This window comes from Podarcis liolepis, assembly GCF_965112155.1.
Source record: "Podarcis liolepis genome assembly, chromosome: 8".
Classification (NCBI taxonomy): Eukaryota; Metazoa; Chordata; class Lepidosauria; order Squamata; family Lacertidae; genus Podarcis; species Podarcis liolepis.
In genome coordinates this window covers 53000349-53020290 of record NC_139560.1, presented here as the reverse complement: position 1 = coordinate 53020290, position 19942 = coordinate 53000349, and the positions used below count along the sequence as shown (strand labels likewise).

Here is a 19942-nt window from a genome sequence, read left to right as displayed (position 1 = left end):
ATAGCCCAGAAATGCACCTCCTTTTGAAATGCACCCCCCTCCCCGTCTGTGAATTATGTTGGTACAGCAGTCAGTACACACAGCTGTTTTGTTCCCATATGTAAGGGTATGGCTGTGCTTAGTAATTTGACTTCTACCCAGCTGGAACTTGAAATGCCTTATACTAATTTATTTAAGACTTGAGTTTATAGCCCTTTCATGTAACACAATCAGTGTTTCTGGGGTTTTTTTGTAGTAGAATAACTTTATACTGGAAGAAAGCGAGCATGTTGTCTAAACAGAATGAAAAGGATTACTGTTGTCTTGTACTTTTTTTTAATTAGTTTGCTTTTTATCTAGTAAGCATTCTTTATTTTTTTGTTCATGTCTCAGATGCTTCCACAGTCTGTTCTGCCACAAACTTTTCACATTCAAAGCAGGGGGAGGGGGTAGAGGGGAAATTATACAGCACATCTTAGTATTTGTTTAATCTGGTTTAATTCAAATTTCATAGATGCTTTGGTTCACAGGGAAAACTGGATCATCACATCACACAGAGCAGTGTATTTAATTCTTTCCATTAAATAGAACAGGAAACAACAGTAAATGTACCATTCAGTCAAAAGAGAGCGTCAGTGAACAGTAGCTGAAGGCTGTTTTTAAACCATTAAAAACCACGGCTGCCCTGTACACACTTAAATTACGTTTTGTCCACCACACAACTGGGGATATCAACAGCATCTCATAGAAGAACGTATCACCATGTTTTCAAATTGTTTACACATGATGTTCTTGGAGTACTTTGTCTGCAGAGTGAGATTCTCTTTAAATAGAAGAAGAGGGGGAACTGTTCCAGCTTCACCAAGGCAGTGAAACTGATTCAAAAGCAAACATACAAGGGAAAGTGGAGAGCAGGAATTAAGGAGGCGACCACATGGATCATGGATTCTTTAGAAGAATGAGGTGAAAAACAGGTAGGCTTTGCTGAAGACTTTCCACTATTTGGCGCAGTGAAGAAACAGCAAAGATCAGGCAGGGTAAAGAGGTAAGAACAGCTTTCATGTCACCCCTACCAGCTGTCCATAGCACAAACACACATTTTATCTGGACTAGATAAATGAGAAAAACTACTGTTCCCAGCTTTGTACTTGTGATTGTTAATAGATGTGAGATTTATCCCAAATATATCTCATATCAATGCAATGAAAATTTAGGACATCCATAATGAACAATTGCGTGATTAGTGTGATTACTCTCAGCTTTTTGTTTGTAACTCTGCTATTGGTAAGTTTTTTATTGGTCTTGGTTGAAATCAAGAGAAAGTCAAGTTCAATGGATGACCCCAGCAATGTATAACTTACTGACCATAACTGTGGTCACTCAAATCTTTTGGAAATGTTTCATATGTAGAATAGTATTCTAGCTGCAAAAATTATAGTAGTGTGACCATTCAACCATGTCTGTCTGTTTCCGCTTGGGAACTTGGCTTGGCAACCTACTTGACCTGGAAGAGTAATTTCTAGTCTTGGACAAATGGCTAATTTCAGGGCTGCATTAGACATGCAAGGCTGTGCATTAAATGTACCACATTAAAACTTCAAAATTTATGCTAACGATACTTGTGGTATATGCTGTTGTTTATTTTACTCATCTTCCATACTTATATCCTGGTGCACACTTTTTGTTTTCAGTGCAGAAATTCATTTTAAAGGACAGGTTTCAAAAGAACCTTACGTTCTTTAAGGTGCAACTCACATAAGAAAACCAAAAGGGTTTCAGTAGCCAATAGGATTGGTGCACAGTTGTCTTTGTGAAATGCCATTTTTACAGGCTATGAATAAGAAAAAGTTATTTCTCCAAGGGCCATTTTATATGTACATATATCAACATAAACACAGCTTTGCTTTATTGGCATCTGAATTTTTATGCTTCTACTTGGTTGGTTGCTTTGTTCCTTCCTTCTTGAACTATAGGTGAAGTTGACTGTTCTTGAACTGGAGCTCCTTTTACAATTCTTAAAAGTGTGAGAAGTGGGTAGACTGAAGCAGGCTTAAATTACACAGACTTAAGAAAATGTGGATATGTGTACATATATGGAATGGTGTATGGAGGCAAACCCCATGGAATTTAATGTTATTCACCTCTGACCAATCCTGAATAGCATTGGTTGTTAGCTTTTGTGAGTAAGATGTACACTGGTAAATACATATCATGGATAGTTGTTCTCTTTCAACCGACCCTTATTGGTTGAGAACAGTAGAAACAATGATAAGTTGGAGCACGAAGTTGTTACAGCAAGTGCCACATTTTTAACCAGTGCTTTTCTTTTAGAAAAGGAGATACTGGTACTGCGTACCCATGAGTATCCCCAGAAAAAAAAGCTCTGTGTTGGAGCATGATACATATGGGCATTCCTATTAGCAGAACATATAATAAAACTGTGGGGCAGGGAGGGGGAAAGAAGTGGTTTCCATTAAAAAATATATATCAAAGAATGCTAATCTACTTAAATTGTAATAAGAACACAGTCCAAGCCAAATGGATGTACAACATGCATCAGTGTTGTATAATAACTGACTTGGAGAAAATATGGGAAGTTTTTCAGCTGCATTAGTAAAATCTAGCTTTGTATCACTAATATTATGCAAGGCCTATACAGGACTGGTTCTTCTATACAAAATATTTTTGACCAGGGAAGGATTTCTCACATGCTACATACAACTCCTGATTTTAAAATGACAAATGTCAATAACCACGGCTTCAAAAGAAGACAGGGGGCAACAGCCAGAAACAGAAATTCTGCATTGAGGTGTTAGGTAGCTCAACACTTCTCCACAGAGAAAGCTGGTCTCTCTGGGTAGTAGAAACACGGTGAGTGAGATAAAAGAAGAGTAAGTGACAGAGACAGGGGGCGTGATGAATTCCATCAGATCACACACTGGTTTCATTCAGCAGCTGTTCACTGAGGTGTAAAAGTCTGCAATCTATTACGACTGCAGGAATGGCTTGGGGGAAGTAATATCTCCCACCTTAATGTATCAATAAATGTTTAATCAAAGCAGACATTTCTTTCACACCATTTTAAAGAAATCTTTTCTTTCTGTCTTCAAATTGCAATAGATAAAACTTGATCTTACAGAGGTAGTAGGGAGAGGGAGAAGATTCTGACTCTTTTAACACATCCAGTGCTGGCCTCATAAAACAATGAAAGGCAGGAAACTCTACTGCTAAACAAGGCTGTCAGTTCTACCATGTAACAAAATACCCAGTCTGCTCACAGTGAATTTTCTTCCCTAAAATTTCAAGTGTTATGAGAATTGTTTTCTACACATTCATTACAATGAGCTTTATGAAGACTGAAGCACATGACGGGGGGGACGGGACCTTTTGTGCATTTACGCTTATGCCTTTCACTGTGTCTGTCCCTTTATTGATTTCTAACATGTCTCATTTTGTTTGTTGTGGATTTAAAAAAAAAAGAACTCTTAAATGAGGGAGGAACACCTATCTGGTGCCCTTCTAGAAGACGAACTTGTGAGTCATTATGAGTAGTTCAGGCCTCCTTGAGAGTAGTATTCTCTAATTATTACATCCTGAATCCTAATTTGAAATAGAGGGGGCACATACTTCATATGTGCTCAGAGATCCTGTCTTTAACTTACAGTTTTCAAAGTGTGATCCAAAGCTGTTGACACAGTTTCACAGCTGAGACTTTTGTGAAATTACACTTTAGTTATAAGGGCATTCAGTTGTCCATTTTCCCAATGATGCAGGTTGAAGACTTTTTTTTTTTTTTTTTTGCAGTACCTTGCAGTGGAAATTCACATGGAACTGAATTATTGGAAGGGCTGAAGCAGAACCCCTCCCAGCCTGAAGGCTCATGGTGCAGTTCAGAAACTGCAACTCTGGTCAAGTTATTTGGAGCATGTGCCTCTATTTTTGTTCAGACTAAACTAGCTTGTTTCTTAATGGCTTACTACATTTAAAGCCTAAAATGTTTGCGTCTGGGTTATTGAAAGGCCTGTTATTTCTAGAATGCTTCTGATTGCCCTTAGAGAGGTCAGCTGCTGAGATCTTGCTTCATGACCCTCCTATGTCTAAAGAACATTTGGTAGACAAGTCAATCCACGTACATCAGGCTCAGTTTGAACTGCTGGTTTTGGCCATTAGAGCTTTTCATAGTTCAGGGCCAGGGGATATGAAGGACAGCTTGCCTTCATGCATACCCACCCAGCAGATGCATACCCACCCAGCAGGCACAGCCCAAGAAATTTGGCTGCTTGTGGTGAAGGAGAATAGGGCACCTCCTCCCTATCCCATGTTAAAAAGCCAGCCGGACTGGGAGTTGAATTTCACTTCAACACTGGCAATAGGGCAGCAAATTCCATCATACCTGCAGCAGGCTAGTTTAGGGCCCCCAGGACATGCCATATGATATATACAGCTATGTCCTACAACAGAGGGGACTGTCCAGGGAGCTCAGAAGGAACTACCAGGTAGGCTATTGCTCCTGATCCCGTTATATCTGTCACCTGAGGCATTCACCTTACTCTGCCTAATGGTAGGGCCAGCCTGAATATTAAGGTATGTGGCAGTGAAATCCCAGGGTTCTCTTGCTATCTGATGGGAGGGTGGGTTTCCTCAGTGCTGGCACCCTTCATTTGGAATGCTTCTTCCAAAGATGTTTGCCTGACGCCTGCGCAGATGCCATTTTGGTGAAGGTATTTTTTCATTTCCCCATAGTTATTTTATGCCACTTCCTTTCATATTTGGTTATATATTTTAACAATGCATTTTAATTTTTGAACTTTGCTTGATGTTTTTAACTTTACATGCTGCCTTGTGAAGATGTTGCTCTTTTTATCGTCTTACTCACAGTCATAACTGCATAATTTTGGGAGGAGGTGGGGGAATGCTAGGCCAAAAGCAGCATTTTATTTTTAGAAAATGATACTATGATAGAGGTATAAGAATGGCACCAGTAGTGGCCAGCAGTCAATCAATTATTTAATTTCATAAGTTACAGTAGATCTCTGTTATTTGAAGACCTAGCTGAATAAATTGTGTTGCCCTGGAATGTGATAGGCATTAGCATTACTTCAGAACATACAGTTTCCTAGTGATTGTTGAAATCCTGTTGTATCACATTTATTCTACTCATAGGTGCTGCCATTTATTTTTTGATCTTTAGAAAAAGACTGAAAGTTTTGGGCACAGTGTGCTGTTGTGATTTCAGGAAGACTAAAAAAACACACAGTTCAGTTCATTTTCATGTGGCTGTCCACTGTAGGAGACTGTAAAAAATCAACGTTGCAATGAGACAATGGCTGTGAAATTTAATCATGACTAGCCTATGGTTGTATAGCAGAGTTAGACACCAGACAAGGAATCTAGAACAAAATTAATGTTGACAAAGAGAACAAATCCATATTAACCATGAAGACTTGAATAATAAGAACAGAACTTGAAATTGTAGTTATTTCTTCCAGCCCAAGCATCTTGCCCTATAAAACTATATGGAAATTGGGCTGCTGCCTAGCAATGTAATATCAATTTTCTCACCTGCACAGTATACAGAATTAAAAGTATACTGACTATAAATTCAGACTTTACTATTTAAATATTATCTACAATGGGAAGACTTTGACAATGCTTTGTGACAGTCTTCCCTTGATATCTCCCCAATGGGAAGTTTTGGATTATTAGGTTCAGAGTACACAACAGCAGAATCTGGGCATAAAAATTCAGTGTGGGAAATATTCTAGGCATATGACCTCTTAACACACAACACAATCTATTTTCTGAAAGGCTACTAAGCGCCGCCATGCCATCCCATTGACAGTATCTATCTCTATATCTATCTTGTGTATTAACTGTAGGGATGAGAACCTGATTAAGAGTCACTGGTGCCTCCTCAGAAATTCCACTTTGGGCTACTGTCCTAAATCCCATTGAAGTCAGTGGGAATAAACTGTGCATAATTGGTAATAGGACTGCATACTTCCTTCTGAAGTATATTTCAAATTTTGTTTCCCTGGTACCATTTCTGCAAGAATGACTCGGTTGGTAGACTGATGCCTAGGATATAAAGGTGGCTACTGTCATGGATGAGCAAGCTTGACAACTTAATTGATTGGCAAGAGCCTTATATTGAAGATGTAATGTTTTGCTCCCCGCTCCCCCAAACAGGCAGCATCTGTGGTTGTGCAGAAACTTCAGCTGCACACCATCAGTACTGCAAAGGAAATTCTTCTTTCTTCTTCTTCTTCTTCTTCTTCTTCACATTTTCCTTTTTTAAAAAACAAAACATATGGACAAAACCAAATACAAAAGTTAAATAAATAAAACACTTAGACTCTGCCTCAGGGAAGCAGTGATCCAAGATTTCACCTTCACTGTTGCAGCCTGGAGACATGTGTCCTCAGTTTTCACTACGGCTTGTCCTCTGTGGACACCGAGGAAACGGCAAGTGGCTTCCAGGGCCTACAGGCAGGTTTCACACTAGACTGTCTCTCTGGTTAGACACAGGGTGTGTGTCATTGGATCAGGCCTGAGCTGTAGCTGAATCCATAGCTGCTAGACAGTGACATGCGTGGCCCGTGCTCCTCATCCTGCTCTGAGGTGTAGCTGGGAAATGTCTGTGCACGAGTCACTTTTGTTGAGCTGAGGCTGTGACCTGGAAGGAAAGGAATGGGGAGGGGAGGGGAAGGAGACAAATCTCATGAATATTGTTATATTTTAACAATTGCAAATTGCACATATTCTTGATGTTAACAAGATACACTGATATTCCAGAAATGGTTTATCATTCATTTAAAAGACTATGGTAAGATATGTGTAAAGGGAGAGCTGATGTCAACAATAATTCTACAACCTATCTTGGGCTTCAAATATGTGTAAATAATATGGTGCTCCTACAGCCTATATCCCTCCTCATAGGCTTCTGGACACTGTAGTTTGTTAAGGATTGCTGGGAATTATAACTCTGTGCAGTACCCAGAATACTTTGGGGGGGCATGTGCTCTAAATGTGCTTGAAAAGTATAGTTTGTACCTTTTTTGTTGGACCTGTTTCTGTAATGTTACAGACCGTGATAGATTTGGAAAGGGGTGTATTCTTGCTCCACCTGTCACCATATATTTTTAAACACAACACTGGAAGCATGCTAACTGAGTGGGGAAAGGAAGGTAAGTCTCACATAGATTTCTCCAGTTTGCTCTAAACTCGTCGGTAGGTACATACCAGCCCTTTACATTTGTCTCAGAACAAATTACAGTCACAGAATCTTTTGTAGTTTCGCCTCTAGTCTGGAGCAAAGAGAACTATAGCATGAAGCTTGGGTGATTAGGATGACAGGGCATTCTAATGCAATATTAGTGTTCAGCTTCCCCTGCATTCAGATGACAGAATTATTAAAGGTTGGATTAGTATGGCTCAGGCTTCCTCAACCTCGGCCCTCCAGATGTTTTTGGCCTACAACTCCCATGATCCCTAGCTAGCAGGACCAGTGGTCAGGGATGATGGGAATTACAGTCTCAAAACATCTGGAGGGCTGAGGTTGAGGAAGCCTGGTATGGCTGGTTCTGCAAATATCTCATGACCATCTTGATCCAATCTGCTGGGGAAATGCAGTATAGAAAAGGTAATCTCATATAATTCCTGCTTAAATCCACTGAAATTTACAAGCCAATCAAATCCACAGGAGACCAATCAATAATAGTTATGAGCAGAAAAAGTACAACAGAAAACAGTGGTATCAGAGAGTGAAACCAGTACAGTGACTGCAATAATCAGACAGTGTTATAATATTACACAGCAAATGAGAATACACATACGTCTTAACAGTGTACTAGCTGGGTGAATTAACCTTTGCTTTTGAAATCTTTAATGAAATATCGTGGCTTAGATGTCGTTTGGCTTCAGGAAGCCTTTGTGTTAAAATGTAAACCGGCAGATGATTAATGAATGGGAAGTCATCAATCTATGCAGTTTGCTGGGATACCAAAGGCTGATTATAAGTTGCTTCTACTAGGTATCACTCTCCCACCAGATTCCACTTGCTATGCTTATAATACATCAGAATACACTGTGAACTTGATAATGCCTCCTTTAGAAAGATGCCCCCTGGCCTAAACTTTTGTGCTTGTTACTGCAGAAATGCCAGTGTCGTCCTGAAGATGTAAATCTTGTCCCCATCATCCTGACTTTTTAAATGTTCCCCAGTGGACTCTTGATACAGACGTTTTATTTGTACAGATAAAGTTCATAAGGAAACAAGCAACTTTTTATTCCTCTCCCTCCCAAAACAAAAATGCACATTCAAGATATTGCAGGCTGGTTTCAGTTCGTCACATTTTTACAATGCCTAGCCATAATTTTTAAGTGGGAAATTATTTGACGCCACCTACAAAAGTTCTATGAAGAATAATAGTAGCAGTATCTGGTAGTGCTTAAGTAGTTAGAAACATCTGAAACAGCTATGTGTATTTGGTTTTACCTAAAAAGAAAATAAAAGTTCCCAAGGATGGTGGTGGAGGCATGGTGGGGGGAAATGACAGTAGGTCATAGCCATGGTAATTGTTCACATATCACATGATTTCTCTGCACTTGACTGTTGTGTTTATCACCCTGCCTTATGCTTTTTCTTGTCATCAGGGCAGGGATTGAGAGCTTGTGGCCCTCCAGTTGTTGTAAGACTACAAATTCCATCAGCACCAGCTAGCATGACCAATGGGTAGGGTTGATAGGTGTTGTAGCATCTGAAGGGCTATAGGTTGCCTCTTCCCTGATCTTTTCTTCCATTGTCACCTGTAGCCAAACAAATTGTTCAGGCTTGCAACAATGCAACCTGTTTGGCAACAGTTAACATGAGTGTACATTCCATGACCCATGACTTCCTCATTCAAATGACCTTCAATTTAAAACAAGAACAGATAAATTAATGGTGCTGTTCAACTTTAGTAATTCCCAACAGATTACTGCTAAACGCAGGGCTTTTTTCATCTGGAGCTCACTGGAACTATGTTCTGGCACCTCTCAGGTGGGCGCAGGGCCGGATTTAGGTTTGATGAGGCCCTAAGCTACTGAAGGTAATGTGGCCCTTTATATGTCCAGTTGTCCTTTGTTAACAACAAATTGTCGCTGGTTTTTTGTGTTGAATATATGCTATATGGTAATTTATGGACCTAATAGGTATTTAAAGCCATTTGCACATAACAAAATATGTATTTTATCAAAGTAATTGTTGAACTGAAATACAACACAGGAGCCTTCACAACACAAAACACTGTTGCTGTATGTAGGTTTTATTTTGTTTTTTAATCTTATATTTTGGAAATGTATATCTAGTTTTTTCCCCTTTAAATTTTTTTTTGCCCCCCCCCCCCGAGAGTGGGGCCCTAAGCTATAGCTTGTTTAGCTTATACGCAAATCTGGAACTGGGTGGGAGCCACTGATATTATAAGAGAACAAGGGAGACATTCATGGTGAGTTCCGGCACTTCTTTTTCTAGAAAAATAGCACTGGCTAAACTTACTATAACACAACCTGTTAGTAGACAATTTACAGTGATTTCGAGTTCATTCCCAGTGTAAAATTTCCGCTTCTAGCAGCCAAGCCATTTATAAATAATGCATACAACTGTTTTCATATAAAGGGGGAATGTAATACATGCTTGATTCATGAGTTTGTGTGACAGATAGTTTAGATCTTGTCAATAATTTAGCAGTATTTAGGAACAGGATTTTTGTTCCAATTCAGAACAGCACTTTTGTAGTCAGCAACTGGGAGACAAATGTTCCTTTTCAAGACCGTATTGTTTCACTGGGGGCTGATTTTGGGCTGGTAGGTCACCAGGGCACTAAACTTGGTTCCAGTTGCTCCCGTTTTTATGTACACTTTGATAACACTCAGTCCCTGCAGGAATTTATATAACAAACAGCCAACTAATCAAAGCGACAATAGTAATTGTAATAATGGAATGGGAACTGCAGGAGGCTGAGGCAGGCAAGGGCCCACAGGCCAGATCCCTAGCTGGCCAGGTGGGGCTTGTTAGCTCTGAGTGGAGAGGTGTGATTCCTCAGCTGGAGTAGGCTTGGAACAAGTGAGGGTCACATGCCTTGTCAAGCCCAGATGCTGCAATCAGCATGCAAAGTATAAAAGGGTAGCAGAGTGGAGGTGTTGGGTGTGCTTAACTACCCAAGCTGTTGGACCTTGACTTGGCTGCTCCAGGACCATGCTTCAATTTGGACTTTGGACCCATAGATTGACTCTGCGCTGGAGACTTTACAATACTGACTTACTGCCAGGTAGGCCAGAGTCTGGGACATTTATATTGAAAATAAAGTGCCTGCACCAAATGAAGGAAATGGTGAAGCTGACCTACAAAGCACTTTGTATTTATCACTCATAATTTCAAAGGAAAATGTAACCAATCCACTTTAAATTGTTTAATTGCAATGGTTCAGTTGCCAGCAATTTTTAGAGAACACTTGGGAGTGTTTGTTCCTTTATTGTTGAGCCTTATACTGCAAGTCTTTACATGTCTATTCAGTCTTACTAAATAGGACTTTCTGCTATGTGCCTGATCATTCTCAGTTTACATTGTTGTTGATTAATATCTCACCTTCTTCCTTTGTCAGGGACTCAACACAGCTTACAACTAAATTTTATTTCAGTCCACTTATCTGTTTAAGGTGTTGTACAAGCCTGTAAAGTAGGTTAGGTTGAGAGGTTTTAATTGGCTCAAGGTGACCAGGTGAGCTTTACAGGGAAGCTGGGCTTTGAACCTGATACCTGAGTGCGTTACTATGTGCATTGGGCAGGCTGTGTGGGGGCAATACAATCATGCTTGGTATCAAAACTGGAATGCTAAAAGCAGGTAACCTCTTGAAAGTTCCAGAGGGCACAAAACACCACAGCTTGATTTTTGTATATTTCATTGTGTGGGGGCCCCAGAGTGCTTTGTATTGGAATTGTGTTTGGAAGTCTGGTTTTGTACTTTTTCAGATGAAGCTAAATTTCTTCCATGCTTTCACCTCCATATCACTAAAATGGAGGAAGGGAACTTAATTCTGTGGTTTGTCTCGGGTGCCAAAATGTCTTGGGTCGGCCTTGATCCTACATACTGTAAATAACCTGCAAATTTGCAGCTTTTTTAATAATATGTTATTACTATTGTAATGCAATGGGAACACAGATATATTTCAGTGCTTGTCAGTTTATCAATCTACTTGTATCATCTAGACAGCTCTTTAATAGGTTTTTTGGGGGGCAGGTGTGCTCCACTGGGTAATATTTTGGCTGCCATCTTTTCTTTCTTTCTCTTTAAGATGGTCTCTCGCAATTTATAAAAGCTGGGGGGGGGGGGGGATGTTATGGCCAAAGCACCGTAAGGTAAAGTGTCGTTTTTATCTGGTGCCGATAGTGGTTTTTTTCCCCTTTTCATAGCTTGTGAATTTGTACTAAGAAAGAAAGATCTGTAGCAACTTCAGAGTCAATGGGGAATTTGGATTAGATGCTATTAAGGAGCTGAAAGAAGAACATTAATGGATATTTGAAGAATAAGATGAGAGCAGATGCTACTGCTCATACAATCACTTAGATCTCTCTGGATTGTGAAAGTGATCCCTTCTGATCAGAAAAGTTCATAAAAAAATCTTTAAGAAAATTTCCATTATTATTGCAAATTCCTGTATATTTGCAGAAAGGCATGGAAATAACATTGCTACACTTTGGAGAAAGTGTGTTTCAGAGGTGCATCAAATTCTATTTTTTTGTAGTCATTTTGTGAAGAAATGTGACACAAGGGGATGGGGGGGAGGAAGTCCTATGCTCACAGTTAATTTCCACTGGGACGAATGAAAACACTTATTTCCAGAAAATCAATTATTATTGCTGCTGCTATTAAGGACATAATTTTCCCCCCATATATATATATATATATATATATGAGAAAGTTTTCAGAACAACATACTCAGAATAAGAGCACATGAAATAATAGTTTGCCATGTATCCAGATTCTGATCCAAATGTTTTTTTGGACCACAGCTATAGCATACTTAAGCAAGATCTGAAATCTGGTCAACATCCTATAACCTCCTTTGAAGCATTAAATGGCAGCTTGCGTATGTGTGTGGGTCATTATGAACCAAATATCAGTGAGAAACCTTTCATATCAACAATATACAATTTATTAAAGTTAAGTTCATTCATTCAGCTGATATTGAATCATCATGTGATATACATGCACGTGTTATCTGACGCTTTCTGGCCTTTATTTTCTAGTCTAAGGCTCATGAAAATGTGATGCCTTGCTTAATAGCCTAAGCTGTTCATTGCTTTATATTTTGCTGATGATCCTCTTCGTTTTCAGTACTGATCCATTTGTGCCTGCCTGCATTGTGACTATATTTGATTAAATGTGGTTGTTTATGGCTAGTGGTAAGATTCAGCAGTAAGGAAATGCAGAAGACTTTCATTTTCATTAAAACAACTGTTTGGCATTTTAGTCTGAAGTACAAAATGTGGCTGTGGTGTAAAATGAGCATGAAAAGGCAAAAGAGGAAGACAGTTATTGAACGCTCTGGTAGGAATATAATGATTCACCCTTTTGTGAGAGTGCCTAGGGACTTCAATTTATGGGCATGAACAAATAAGATAAAGTATATAAAAAAGGGAAAAATAGTTTATATTGGAATGACCTCGAATGACCTGAGATGTGAAGGAAGATATAAAAGTAATGAAAGAAACGCAAACCAACCAACCAACAGAAAGTGATTGTTGTGCCCAGGCACAACCCAAGCAATAGCAATACACCAAGAAAACATTATATGAATCAATGTATTGCTGATTTCACATCTACGCAGATTTATAAGATAATTTTCTTTTATATCCTTGAAAATTACCTCTAGTACCTTGCATTCCAATAGGCACCTTTTACCAGCAGTGATGGATTTTTGATTTACTGTTCTGATAGTTCATATTACTTTCCCTTCTTGTCTCCAATGATGCCACTGTAATTAATCAGATGCACCCTTATCAACTGCTCTATATACTTATCTATCCTATTGGATCTCCCTGTTGGTTGTGGCAATAAAAATTGCAAGGTGGATGTAATATTAACATACTAATGTGATCTGCAAAATATTTCTCTGCTGGAAATTATTTATTACATAGTGAAGACCCGAGGAAGCTTTAGTGGTGGATTCCTGCAAGTTCAAGTGGGGACTTAGGAAGCTATGGATGGAAGGTAGTGTTTGGGCTGCCCCTTTCCTCCCTTCTCAGCGTTCTGATTTGAGGACCCACCACCCGCTTGTGGATAAGAGAGACACATGGACATAGTATATTAGGTTAATGGGCTAAAAAAGGCCACAACATTGATTACAGCATGCGAGAGGTATTGGCTTAGGCATTGGATAAAACAACAGAGCATGACTCCACCCCCTCAGGAAGGGGTGAGTCTAACAAGGGTTAACCACCAGTAGGAGGAGCCTGTTGATGCAAATACAACTGTAAGCTCCCCCTGATGTCACCGGGTGTCGTGCCATGACCCTAGCCACCAGCAAGGGTGTGAGACAGGATCCACGCCTGCCGGACTCCTTTAACAGAATACCCATAAAGTGGAGGGGTAGGCAATGGCCACACCCTGCCCTCCAATACACAAACATATTCCAATGCCTAGCTGCCAATACCTAAAAGTTGTGACGATTTTCTACGAGGTAGGTGAAAAACCAAGTGGCTGGTGCCAATTTGCCAGTTGGATAAAAATTCCTACCAGGCCCTTTGGACAACCAAGGCGACCAACCACAGGTCCATAGCAAATTAGCTTTATTTGTAACCCTGATGCAGACAGACCAAAGTGGCAACAGAATATATAGTTGGTGATGGACTATGTGGTTTCAGCATCTGCATTATCAGAAACGCTGCAAGGGTTTGATTGCACAAGCTACTCCTGGAGAAGTGTAGTTGCAATCTTAGACATGCTTGACCTGAAATTCCTACTGACTTCAACGGGACTTTATTAAAATAATATCATTGGTTTGTTTGTTTATTGAAAACAGTTCTACTTTAAAACCATTCAAAAGTAGAGTCTAATAATTTTAAAAACCCTTTTAATTTCATTAGCACAAAACAGAAACTTTCGGTGTGTTTCCTGGAAAACATGTTGATGTTTGTGGTGTGTGATGAAATGGATCAGAACTGGCTGGTGCAGATATGCATCAGTATTAATATAATGGAACCAATTAATATATTATTGAGAACTGTAGGCTTTGGAGAGTCCCTGGAGTGGTTTTTCTTCTAGTCATAAATGTCTTTAGGAATTCTAAAACAAACAAAGTAGTTGAGTAACCTGTTATACAGCTGAACAGTTAAGCAGACAGAGGATGAAGGCAAGCCAACATTACAGCAGGTTCTTTACTCCCCATTCCGGCATTCACAATTTAAATAACAGACGTGAATTACCAATATGCCTAATTTCCAATTTAATGTTGCCATCTGCAGGGATATCCTGTTCTTTATAAATTTATTGTGATGCATTCAACTGGGAATCTGAAGAATAGGTCTGTGTAGCCAAATCCTAAATTGGGCATATTTCGCACCCTTGCCTTAAAGAGACGAAGGGTTTATATTTTTTAACAGTAAACTCAATTCCTCTGTTTCTAAAATGCAGGATAGCAAATAACTTCTATGGGAAAATAATTTTGGGCCTAGTTTTCTTAGGTTTTGTATGCATTGCCATTTTACAAAGTTTTGATTTTTGCTGTTGTTGTAAAACAGAAACGCCCTTAGATCTGCCTGTCTGAAATTTTGCTAGGTTAATTCTCTTGTATGTCTGCAGGTTTCATGCACCTATGTTAAAAAAAAAAGACCCAGAAAGTTACGGCTGCTGATATAAACAATAAACAGGATAGCTTCCTATTATGAATTGAAGCAACTTTCTAAATGGAAGTGTATTGGGAAGCTTTTAATGTTTGACATTTTATTATTTTTTATATTTTGCTGGAAGTCACCCAGAATAGCTGGGGAAATCCAGCCAGATGGAAGGGATATTATTATTATTATTATTATTATTATTATTAATTTGAAACAAGCATTGTTATTCAAATTTGGAATTGTTTCCTATTCAAAATAAAGTTGGTTTTCAAATATGGTTTTAGTACATTAGGAAATAGTAAAAAAGAAGAAATTCTCATCCTTTGCTATAAGTAACTAGATACAACAGCAAATATACCCAGTATACTTTATGGATGCCAGTTTTGGTCCAAGATTAAAAGCAAACAAAAACTACAGAGCATAAGGAAGGTCAGTTATGTAACAAAGGAGAAATAACCAATAATCCGCCAAAATCACAATGAGCAACAGTTGCATTTACAGCTTTTCTTCTTGGAAAATAAGACTGCCTAAAAGTAATTCCACTATAATAACCATATTTCACTTTTAGTTAAAGCCAAATCAATCGGAGAACAAACCTAAGTGGTGTACTCAGCTGAATGCATCAGGCTGCGGCTGAAACAGCTGAAGTGTGGGATAACAATGCCATTAATGATAATGCATAAATGATTTCTACTGAAACAATACCGAGAAATTATTATAATGGAACTCAGCCCAATAATGACTAAACCACCTTGATTACTCAGGACATTGATTCAGCATGATCAAAACCATCCCACTTCCAACCTTCTACCATTTAGTGACTGCTGTTTTTACAGTTTCTTGCTACAGATTTTTACTTTTCTTTTTCTTACCCTAGAGAGTCAGCATAGCCCCAGGACTATCATGCATTACTGAGGGTTCTGCTCTGCCTGCTGTGTACTATAGTCACTTACTCTGCAACTGTCGGTTCTCCACTGGCTTAGAAGCCAATAGGCTATTTGTTCTTTTGTAGGGCAATTTTCATTTCTTTTCTAGTACGTCTTGAGCCGAATCATATTGTGCGGAATGACAAGATAAGTAAAATATGGCTCACTCATCCTCCCTCTCGGGCTGCTCCTTGTCTGTGGCACTTCCCACATCCTGCTCCTCTTCATTAGACAGCAACAGTCAACCCATTCGGGATCATGGGACAAGTCATGACAAAAATATCCATAAAGGGGAGAGCCTACCACCTTTCTAGGTAAAGGGCTCCATTGTTGATCGGCTATTACTATTAAGATGCTTCTCCCAACGTTCAGCCAAAACCTATCCTCTTGTAATTTAAGTCTATTCGATGTAGTTCTGCCCTCTGGAATAGCAGACAATAAGTATTTGCTTCCTTCTATGTGGCAGCAATTTGCATATGGGGACCAATTTGTGTACAGCATGTCTCTCCTTAGTCTTCTCTTCAGCTGTAATGGTGGTGCTGGAAACCCAGTGGATATGCAGGACTTCAGTGTCTTATTTGGAAGTACCATATTTTTCGTCCCATAGGACGCTCCGCCCCATAGGACGCACCTAGTTTTTTGGGGGGGAATAAAGGAAATTCCCCCCCTTTATTTTCCCCCCAAAACCAGGTCGGGGGAACCGAACCAGGTCAAGGAACAGCGGGATGGCAGCGCTGCGCCTCCCTGCTGTCCCCTGAGCTTGTGGGGCTGGCCGATGTCTGCCCAGCGCGCGGGGCGCTCTGCTTCAGCGCGCCCCACCCGCCGGGCAGCAGGCTGCTATCCGCAGCATGGGGAGCCCTGCAGGTAACTCCTGCAGGGCTCCCCACACTGCGGATGTCTGTCCGGCGCACGGGGCGCTCTGCTTCAGGGTGCCCTGCGCGCCGGGCGGCAGGCTGCTATCTGCAGCGTGGGGAGCCCTGTGGGGAACTCCTGCAGGGCTCCCCATACTGTGGATGTCTGTCCGGCGCACAGGGCGCTCTGCTTCAGGGTGCCCTGTGTGCCGGGCGGCAGGCTGCTATCCGCAGCATGAGGAACCCTGCAGGGAACTCCCGCAGGGCTGCCTAGGCTGCGGATGTGTTCCGGAAGCGCCGGGCGCTCTCCTCTCAGCGCGCCAGGCGCTCCGGGAAGCAGGCTGCTATCCACAGCCTAGACAGCCCTGCGGGAACTCCCGCCGGGCTGCCTAGGCTGCGGGTGTCTTCCTGAAGCCTGGAGAGCGAGAGGGGTCGGTGCGCACCGACACCTCTCGCTCTCCAAGCTTCAGTGAAAGCCTGCATTCGCCCCATAGGACGCACCCAGATTTCCCCTTCATTTTTGAAGGGGAAAAAGTGCGTCCTATAGGGTGAAAAATACGGTAAGTGGTTTCCAGGGGGGAAAGCCATTGGCAACGAGACCCAAGCTGTTAGTTTAAACAGCAAATTGTGTCAAACAGATTGAAACAATGAAACAGCAATTCAGGCACGCACAGAATTACAGAATTGTTACTGTTATCAAGAAATCAACTTATTTACTTAAGAAGTATTTATATACTGCTCTCTTGCAAAACATCAAGACAATGTACAGCAAAATAAAACCTTTAAAAGCAACACAAAACAATTTCTAAAATGGCCGGCTACGCCAGAAAAACACACATCATCATCATCATCATCAACAACAACAACTGCATAGGCCTGTCAGCAGAAACTTGCATTTGGAATCATTGACTAAGATATAAACATAAATCAGAATATATGATTTGAATTCAGACTATCAGAATATAAAAGACTTTGTAATATAAATAGTTAAATTGGGCACCTTGTTGTTGTCCAAAACCCCAGTGTCACAGATGTCCCCTCAAGGGACATTTGAGAAAGCAAACCTGTAGTGGGTTTCAGATGACTGTTTCTAATAGTCTGAAAATATAATGCAACTATACATTCTCAGGTTGTTACCCTGAGGGAGAACGTTGCTAATTAAATAGCTTTACATTATATCTGGGCTTTTTTCTGGGTGCCTGTTTTTGTCTTATTCTATTACTTAGATTTATTTTTTAAATCTACAGTCTGATAAGCTAAGCTAACCTCATGGTTTTCAATAAGGAAACCTTCAGGTCCTGAGTATAAATTTCCTAAGAATCTGTCCACATTTTCCTTTGCCACCTGCTTCTTTCCAATATGTTGTCTTTGCCTCTTCCACAGCAGTCACAAGTAAAATAGATGGCCCATCTGTTAAATGCTTTTGTCTACCCACTGACAACTAGAATATGTATTTTGAAAGACCAGGGAGAGAAAGGATACAAAGACATGTTTTGGTTTTTGCTATTACAGCAGCTTGCAATAATTCTCAGAAATTAATATTTATCATGTATCCACTCACTGATTATGAATCAATTTGTGTGATTACCTTTATTTCAACTAAAGTAATGTATTTAGGTATATAATTATATGAAGATAAGCTGACTGTTAACAAAGCACTTCTTCATGCTAAAATCCAATTACTACTTAGCATAACATTCAAATGCGAGTGTATTTTTAAGCAGTGAGGTTTGAAGCTGGTGGGGTTTTCAGAAAGGTTATCTGCAAATTCTCTTTCAGTACAAAATAAAATATGCCGCTCTGTCAATTAGATGCAGCCTGATCCTATATACGTGGTGTGAACAGTGACTTAAAACAGTGTTGCTTCAGTCTGAATGAAGCTTGAGGCCAGTCATGTGTCTCCCACCAGCCCCCTGTTCTATAGGCTAACTCCTATTTCATGCACTGTCGCTCTGGGAACTGTTTTCTTCAATGCAAGAGGCAGAGTTGGGATGGAATAGCCTGGGGGGGGGGAGTGCAACTCTGCACTGCTGCAGGTCCACACACAATTGGTTTCTGGGACTGTCCATCATCAGCTGTAACCCTACATCAACTGTCATCAATGCCTGCTGTAGAACAAACCACTACAGCCTCTCAGGTGCAGAGGGATCCATAACATAAATGATTCCATTGTTGCTGAAAGGCTTTCAGTGTTGTATGTTACCTCTCATTTGCTCTCTGTTCCTATCCCATCCCAATCCTCCTTTGCTTTTCCATGCCACCCAATAGGTTGTGTCCATTAGCTATGCAATCACGCTACTGCACCACTTTGGTTTACACTGCTTTATGCTCCTTTCTAACTTACTTTTGGCCATGTGGTGTTGCTTTTGAATGTCTTCTATCCCTACTGTTGTGATAAGTAGTAGTGAAGAGTATTTGGCTATCAGAACTGAATAATTGTCCAGGGGGATTACTTCCAGCATGAAATATGATGGTACCAAAATGATATCAAGGTCTGTGCTAGACAATACTCGTTGGAGACAGCATCCTACAGTGCAGGTGCCACCACTAAGTAAGCTTTTTCTGTGGTAGCCACCCACTGCACCACAGATGATGGGGCACCCAAAAGTGCATGTGTTGAGGAAAGAACATGGTGAGACAATGAGTCCTTCAATATCTTTGTTCCCCGCCATGAAGGGTGTTAAATGTCAAAATAAGCACTTTGAATTGAGTCTGATGATGAGATGGGAGCCAGTGGAGTTGACAAAGCACAGGCAAAATGTGAGATCATAACACCCAGTCCCAGTTTATAGCCTTGCAGCTACATTTTGGACTAATTGTACTTTCATACCATCTTCAAATGCAGCCCCAAGTATAACACATTACAGTAGCCTAATCTGGACATTTTTACTACATGGGTCTGAGGCCAAGCTATTTTTGCCTAGAGCTTCTCCTTGTTTATATTTATTGCTTGGTGCTGACAAATCCAACCTAGGCTGGAAAGAGACACAATTCTCCTGGTGGTGTTGCTTTCTCAAATGACTCTTCATAGAGACACTTAAAAAAAGAAACCCTGAAGAGGAGAGCCTGGTTTATAGAGCATATACTAACTTTTAGATAATGAAGACATATATGAACATAGAGCTAAGATGTGACACACAGTTTACCATTTTATTACCTATAATTTGTCTTCCTGGGCCTGCATAGGTTTATTCGTGCTTTTACTGCTTACAAGTAATTCCCATTTGTCCTGTCTTCCTACAAATGTGGCAACATTATTGTTACTTTGAATTCTAATATTTACAGATTAGTATAATGATTCATTAATCAGTT

The 19942-nt window shown here is 40.2% G+C and overlaps 1 protein-coding gene across 1 annotated transcript in view; it reads right to left on the bottom strand.

The window, feature by feature from the left end:
• Positions 1–460: 460 nt before the first annotated feature.
• The window catches only part of DOK6 (docking protein 6), a 173850-nt gene continuing 154368 nt past the window's right edge, over positions 461–19942 (bottom strand). Inside the window, exon 8 of the mRNA XM_083518798.1 lies at positions 461–6655. Coding sequence (XP_083374924.1) covers positions 6516–6655 — 140 coding nt within the window. The 3' untranslated portion in view covers positions 461–6515. The remainder of the gene's footprint in view (positions 6656–19942) is intronic.